At 26.6% G+C, this 8,760-nt stretch overlaps 1 protein-coding gene across 1 annotated transcript; it reads right to left on the bottom strand.

Moving 5' to 3' along the window:
• Positions 1–696: 696 nt before the first annotated feature.
• Positions 697–6,629, bottom strand: LOC105256009 (proto-oncogene tyrosine-protein kinase ROS). Its single transcript, XM_025408401.1, has 8 exons — positions 6,505–6,629; positions 6,046–6,369; positions 5,771–5,859; positions 3,823–4,962; positions 2,538–2,642; positions 2,094–2,311; positions 1,330–1,803; positions 697–1,109 (listed from the first exon to the last, which is right to left on the bottom strand). Exons 1-8 carry the CDS (start codon positions 6,627–6,629, stop codon positions 759–761), a joined length of 2,826 nt encoding a protein of 941 aa, XP_025264186.1. The 3' UTR covers positions 697–758.
• Positions 6,630–8,760: the final 2,131 nt, after the last annotated feature.

Raw genomic sequence — 8,760 nt, 5'->3', positions numbered from 1 at the left:
TTAAATATTTTATTATTTAAAAGAAAATGAGACTGATTCTTGCAATAATTAAAGTTTTAATAGGTGAACACTAATGTTTATTTCATTGCGTAGTACAAATTATCTATTGTTAAAGAAAAAATATACTAAAAAAGATTTAAGATTTCTGTTGCCTAGTAAAAGATTTATTACTTTTAATAAAGTGAGAAAACAAGAATTATCTCAATTATTCATTATCAATCCTAAATTGCCCTAATGGCGTCCTAAACTTCCTTCCCAGGGAGGCAGATTAAGAGAACATACTTTTTTAAAAGATAAAAACAATGCACTACTTTCAAATGTGTTTCTTTTACCATACGTTTATATTGAACATTAACAATTAAACTAACTTATAATTGTAGCGGAGAATTAATTTCTTAAAAATTGAAAAATCTATGAGCTTTAAATAAAAAAGTGTCCTATAGTGCCCCCTTCACTCCTATATATACAATCGTAATCATTAGCTTTCGCTTCAATTACTCAAAAACACAAATTAGATATATCATTATATTATTTGATTTTGAACAATCATGAAAACGGATGTGATATTTTTTAATAATAATCAAAATTTTATGGAAGGTAAGATTAAAAAATTTCTTTTACTTTCATTGGTACATATAATATTAAGTTCAAACCTAAAAATAAGCATCAATTTAGAAATATCCTAGAAATATTTTTTCTACATTAAGATTTATTGAATCGTTTGGAAAATAAGATAAACATTAATTTAATTATATCGGCTAAATAGTATCGACTGGACTCAATAAGGCATCTTCTATGTTATTTCTTAATGCTATAATATTTTTCCGACAAAATTCGAAATTTGGTCTAGCACTGGTCGTTGCACTCCAGCAACGTAGCATCAACTGGTACAATGTTGACGGACAGTTAAGCGTCGTCGGCAACCTGCCTCCAGCACGTACATAATTCATCACTTCTTCATTAGTCTTGGCACTATAAGGTGTCTCACCCAACGATGTAATTTCCCACATTAAAACACCAAATGACCAAACATCGCTTTGAGAAGTAAATATTCTCATCATCAAAGATTCAGGTGCCATCCAGCGAACAGGAAGCAAACATTCTCCTTCCTAAAACATGATTTTAGTAAAAATTTAATTTTCCGGTTCAAGTTGTTTCATTTTCACAATATGTGCAAAATGAAAAACGTTCATTTAACTCTTGCGATATATAAATAAAAATCATTTATAATACATCAAGAAACAATGCATGAGACTACTATGATAAAAAAATGGGAAGTATTTTCAAAACAATTCATTTTTTAATTATTTCTAATAATTGTATTTATACCACGCGATAATAATCATCCTTGTAGATATCTCTAGCTAGTCCAAAATCTCCAATTTTGATGACACGATCCTCGCGATTTTTCGAAGATATTAAACAATTGCGACATGCTAGATCTCTGTGTACGAAACGCAACTCTTCCAAGTAGCAACAACCTCGCGCAACATCTTCGCACATGGCGAGCAAATCCTGTAAACGCAGAGCATGCGAATCTGACGCTTCCAAATTTCGACAATCTCTCAAATGTGTTAACAGATCACCAGTTTCCATCAATTCCAACACTAGTAACGGAGAATCCCCATCTAAACAAACGGCCAACAACCTTAATATATGTTTGTGTCGAAAATGATTCATAAGCTTGGCTTCTTTTAACAATTTCTCTTTCTCATGGAAAGAAGCATCTTTTCGAAGCGTTTTTATTGCAACGGATATCTCTGTGCCCGATTTTTCTAAATCCTTCACCTTTCCTTGATACACCTGCGAAATATTTCACACAAATTTACATGCGTACTTTATTAGAAAATATAGTTTAATGTCAAGTTATATTTATATTGATTTACTTTATAATACTTTATATTAATTTTACTTTATAATAATTCAATGAAAAATATATAATAAAGTGCATGCTTGTTATCTCATGTAAATATTATAATACTTATAATCTATTTAAAAAATTCATGTAATTTATATCTTTATTAGAAAATACGTATCTATTTTGTTAATCCAAAAATTAATTTCAAATATTGCCAGAAAGAATTAATTTTTACCATTCCGAATGCGCCACTACCAAGATGTTTTGTAAGTGTAATTTGATTTCGTGCGATTTTAGTTATCGCATATTCATCCGGGTTATAATGTAACATAGAACTGTACATGATATTGAATTGAGTGTTTCGGCAAGGTACTTCATGTAGAATCGCCAATTCTACATCGGCCGTTGTTGAAGACAAAAATTTTTCATTATTACCTCTGCGTTGACGATGTACTGGAAAATTTCGAGTTAATTATGTAATAATATGTATTATAAAATCCACTGTTTTTTAGTAAATTTATTTGTTTACTTTTATATAAGTAAATTACTATTTTTAGTAAAGTTTTAGATATTATACCAAATATATATATATATGTATATATATGTATATATATGTATATATATGTATATATATGTATAATCTACAATTCAAGTCGACACCTACATCAAATATACTTACGACGATAAAAGTAGCAGACGCAGATTATAATAATTATAACGATAAAACATAACATCAATAATAAGTAATATTTTTTCACTATTATTCCAGGAGTGCTCGGAATATCTATATTAAGCAAAAACATAATTTTAATATCTTAGTGTGTGTATGTTTTTACAAATTTATTTTTAGTCGTAACTTTATTTAATTTTTTTAAATTTAATTTTTTTAAATTATATTATGGCCTATTCATATCTAAAAAAATTAGCACATAATGTTATAATATCTATGCAGCACAGAATGTTACAACTACTTTGCAATAATATTGCAATATTACAAATTGCAATGCAACATTACAGAAACGTTGTAGAAATATAATTTAAAAAAGTATGAATTAGACATTAGCAATATGATATTTATATTTTGAAAACATTTTATAACATCCTTTAATTTATCTATAAAAATAATGTAATAATATATTTTTTTATATTTGTATATATGCGATGAATTTTACTTTTTTGCAGATGTCGAATGAAATAATGATACAGAAATAATATCAGTCGAGTAAATATATTATAATTCTAATCCAAAGATATGCACTGCTCTCTTTTTAATAAAATATAAATAACATTTTATATCAATGTTACAATGTTACGATATTAATCTTCAAAGATAATATATCTTTTTATTATATTAAGTATATAGATACTATTATAACTATCATTATATTTTTCTGTGCATTTTTATGAACCTTTCACATGCAAGTAAATATAATTATAACGGATTTTTTAAGTTTTTAAAAATATAAATTAAAATGTATAATTAATTCTATAACATATATGTATATGTGTATAAAGTATCCATTATAAGAGGATATAGAACACTTAAAATAAAAAAATGATTCGTAAGTAGGAGTTTAAAGAGTTTAATTTAGTAATAAAAATATAACATTTTATGTTATATGATTATGTTTAAATATAATTTTGTAATATATTATTTTAAATACAATTATTTTAGATATTGCAAACTTCTATTTATATCGAGCTTTTTAATTAAATTAAATGTTTGCAAGATATTCATCCATCAAAAACAAAAATATGCTAGCAATAATTTCTTTCCAATATATAATATTACACTGTAATATTACTACAATGTTTCATTGCAAAAAACGAATAGCTTAACTTCATCACAATCTTATAACAATAACTCAGCAGAGTTTCGTATTCGATTTGCAATATTGCAATGAAATTATTCTTCAATATATCCGTAACCTTATTGTGCTGTATGGGTATTTTCATTTGCTTACCATGTTTGCTACCACGTGTTGAAAAAATAAATCTTTCATCAGCCGGCCATATAAAAGTTTCCTCATATTCGATGTAGCTCAAAATTAAGCGAAACTTGTATGAAGTTCCCGATTTTAAATTTTCGACATGGTATATTACTTCATTGTTATAATTGATATAATTCATTTTAATATAATTCATTTTTTGCCACTTTTTTGCTGCAATATCTTTGTACTCTAGTGTAAAAAAGATCGTCAGATTAATATTTGAGATCCATGAAATGTTCATGCTATTTATGTTGACCTCGTTCAAAGTAATATTGTTTGGTTCTGAGTATATGTCAACGATCTTGCTTAAACTCTCGTTGTAGAAATCGCTGAAATTAATTGGATACACACGCACGTATATCAAGTAATCTTGTACTGATAGCGACAAGTTAATCTTTGTGAAAAATCTGCCGTCTACCATACATTTCGGCATATTGATAAATTGTTTGTCCCTTTGTTGCGTTTCGTTCATTAATGTAACTGACTTCCAATGCACTTCGTACGTCACGGCTACGCAGTTTACTTTCTTGGGTGGCATCCAATGAACTACTGCTATAGTAGGCGTCAAACCTAGGACGCTTATGTTTTCTGGTGCATTAAGCTTGCCCGAATTAGTTTTTATTCGTATCACATTCGAATCGAGTGGATTTATTGATAATTGGTCAAAGTAAAAATTGCTTATAGTAAACTTCAAGTTGTATTCTGTAAATGGTGTCAAGTTCTGAATCTCGTAATATCGCTCGGCCGTCAGCACATTGAATTTCTCAGACTTGTTGAGATTGTTGTCTAAACAGCTTACGGAGATAGTATATATAGTAGTTGGTAAATTATATTTTTTGCATCCACTCTTTACAACCGGCTCCGGAAGATTTATAATGATGCTGTTTGCCGTAGCATTTACATTCTCAAAATTATAAACTTTTTCGTAAGGTGTCAGACACCTTATTAAAGGATATGGTTGTAAAGATTTATCAAAAGCGTAAATTTTATGAATCATATTTTTATCTGAGCTTATTATTATCTTCTCGACATGATCATCTGCATTTATGCTTTTGAGACCTGCATATTTCTTTTTCAAAACGTAGAGAATAAATTGAGACGAATTATCACTTGCTGAAATGTAAATGTATGTTTTGTCAATCGCCATAGATTTGAAGATGTTATTACTTGGATATTTCTTGTGTAAAATCGTATTGCACATAGAAATATTAATGTCTGTCACAAATATGTAATCTTCATTTAACCAGTAAATTAATAGCTCTTCATTATTCATGTTATCAATTATCATATTACTCATAGGAAAATTTATATAATTAATATAATTATATAGGCATACATTTATCTCAACAATTTGCTCGATTTTTCCATTGAGATGATATTTCATCATACGATATTCGGTATTCGAATTGTATGACACGTAATATAAAATTCTAAAAAATATGTAATTATTTTTACTGATTATAAAACATTATTTTAACAAAACAGAAACTTATATGTAGTGAAAATTCGAAATTCTTATAATTATATAATAACTTATTATTTTTTTTATTTATGATCTTAATTATAAATCTACGTAAAATTATAGAAAAATTACAAATATGCATAAATCTTTAATAGAAAATTATTTTTTCAGGTGAACGGTAGTAAACATACCCCATGGACGGTGATACATTTAAATAGTCATAATAAACTTTTGATTCGAAAATCTTATCAAATTTAATTATGCCATTTTCCCACATTGCTAAGTCGAACTTTACAATATAAGAGGGTGACTCAGCATACGTGAAATATAGATTTCTTGCTATCCAGTCAATGCAGAGATTATATGGATGATTATCAAAGCTAACTATTTTTGTGAAATTATTTTCAATGCAGGGATTATATGAATAATTATCAAAGCTAGCTATTTTTGTGAAATTATTTTCATTAATCTTCAATGTCATTAGGTCTCTTTCTGTTAGCCAATAAATTCTATGTTCTTGTATCGAATAAGCGACATATCGTACTAATCTGAAAAAAAGGAACCAATTATAATTGTATAGTAAAAAATTATAGTTGAAATTTTTAATTTTATAATTATTACTGTTATAATGTTAATAATGAACTTGTGCATAATAATAATAACTTTAATCTTAGTTAGTGTTAAAAATAATTTATGGTAATTATAACTATTTTTTTATCAGTTTTTATACGTACTCTGACGTTACGCAATAAGTAATGTTTGAATCCACGTCCAATATGCGGATACCTTTGCTCGATGTAAATAATAATTTAGGTATTGGATTTTGATGTGTAGTGGACACATTGATTAAATCCGTGTAAGGACCAGCAACAATTTTAGTATGCGCACGTACTCGAAAATAATATGTCGTGTTAGATGATAGATTGTGCACCGTGTGCTCCAATTTTGTAGTTGTGATATTTTTATCATCGCAGGTTTGAATCTCTTTTAAATCCTCGATGAAAAAACATTGCACTGTGTACCCTTGTATTATTTCGGTAAATTCAGGTTGATTCCATCTGTAAAAACATAAAATTTTAATCATTTTACATTTAACAAAATTATAACAGAATTATAATTTTGATATATTTATATTGAATTAAGAAAAAGAGAGAAAAATGAAAGAATACAAATTGGGAATTTAGATTCCTTACCTCAATGTTACAAAGATGTCGTTTACTTTTTCTGTAAATTGACTGTCGAATTGTACAAATGCTCTGAGAAATATTGGCTTGCTCAAACTGCTTTCTAAAGATTTTAAGAGCGTACATATTGACATAATTATATTTGAGATTAAGTGGATTATCTCAGTAAATCAGGAAAAAACAATATGTATGAAAATAAAGGAATAAATGTGAACTACACAAAAATAAATGTAAACTACAAAATACGGAAATTAGCACAGTATTGATCTTCAAAGAAATAATATAAGAATTTTTTGCGTCATTTAAGATTTAGAAAAGTAATCGTTAATTCATGGCAAAAACAAATAAATAACTTTTAAGAAAATGACAAATACTTTTCGAAAAATTCCTATAGCATAAGAAATCAGAAGTAATATTTGCGATTGCTTTAAAACAGAGTATCAAATTAATAAAATTGATTTTACCTTAAATTATGACAATTTTTATATACAATGTTATGTTTATATTAAGCTTTTCTATTTTCTTTTTGGACTTAGAATTCATATTCTTCTCACTACTGGAAGATATTTTTAGATTTTATTTCCACTCTCTCTTGAATTTATATTATATTTACACTTTTTTGTCATAGATTTTGTTAAAATGTTTGTTATTAATGTTTTATGCATTTTTTTGCAACTTACCGATCGATTCTGGGGTGATAGAAATATTTGCAAGTGAAACTTTATCGATCTTATCGACTTCTCGCTCATTTCTCGCACTACTATCAGAATGACTCCGGTCAGATTTGAAATTTAGTATATGATGATCACTTTTCTCGGACATTGAAATATCCTTCATAAAATATAACATACGAAAAGAATTGTGAAAAGAAAGTGAATATCGTTGAAGTGGTTGTTTTTGGTGCTTTTAATATTAAATTATATAAATTATGAAATTAAACGAAAAATTGCCATTCGTTTTTTGTTTGCTTAATAATACTGGTTTGATATATGCCATTCCTAAATGATATGTATATATTAAATGCGATGTATTTTTATTCATATTGTAAAATCTATTTTTTATTTATTTTTTTAAAAACATTTTGTATATCTTACATAACTCATGTAAAAATCAATAGGTTAACGAGAGTCAATGAGGAATAACTGCTTTTAGCAAGTAATGCAAGCGAAAATGTAGCTTTTTTCAATTATTAAAACAATTTTGTCTGACTATTTGATTCTTTTTCACGATAGGTCAGTTAACTCTTTTCAATTTTACCCTAATTCAAATTTCTTTCCAAAAATTTGCCGATATTACTGATGTTTTATTAATGTTTGTTCTTCAAAAATAAAAAGGTTAAAAACATTGTTTCTTTACAGTTATTAAATATTAGTCCTAGAATTATATATAATAAATTCTTTTATTTATAACTTTTTCAAGTTTTTTTCTCGAATGTCGTTATATTTTTAATACAAACAAATTCTGGAAATGATAGTATAAATAATTTTAACTTTTTCCTCTTATAATTTTGCAGTTTTGGGCTTATTTAAGTGTGCTAATTTCGAGTATGACAGTAATTTTTTTAAATATTTTTACAGCTCTTGTTTTTTTTAAATATTTTTACAGCTCTTGTTTTTTAATATTTTTAGACTATCCCCTTTAAACATCACGTGCAGTTTTTTTGAGTTTTACTCGACTCAAAATTATTATTTTTTTAACTTTCGATATGTCTTCGACTCCGAGACGTTGTTTACATAATCCAGATAGTTTTTGTTATATTTGTGGCAAATACATCTTTCAAAAATATCGAAAATCTATTTCAGAATTAATATCTTATAAATAAAAAAAGTAGTGCTGATACAATTAAACTAGTATTTTTTTTAGTACCTTAGATTATAACCTACAATACATGTTAAATGTCAGGAAAAAATTTGAGTGTTGATCAGTGTTATGCCTTCATAAAAATATGTGGATATAATTGTATATAAATGGATATATGTACAATGAAAATTAATATAAATTCGAGTGATTGTTATTGATTGTCGATTGAAATATTAGCGTTAATAGATATAATTTGAAGAATGTTTGTTGAATGTTTTTTTTATTAGACAGACTTCCTATCTTGATATTTAATAGCTCTGTTTCGTTATATCTTAAAAAAATTACCTTTTCAAAAAAAGGTGAAAAAAAAAGTCGAGTCATCTCAGTAGTAAAACATTGTATAAAACTATTTTACAAAAAATTATTTTAATAAAAAATTGCTGTATTAAAAAAAATTGTGTAAAA

This window comes from Camponotus floridanus, unplaced genomic scaffold (assembly GCF_003227725.1).
Source record: "Camponotus floridanus strain SB8 unplaced genomic scaffold, Cflo_v7.5 scaffold209, whole genome shotgun sequence".
Lineage (NCBI taxonomy): Eukaryota > Metazoa > Arthropoda > Insecta > Hymenoptera > Formicidae > Camponotus > Camponotus floridanus.
This window is presented reverse-complemented; position numbering and strand designations above follow the sequence as displayed.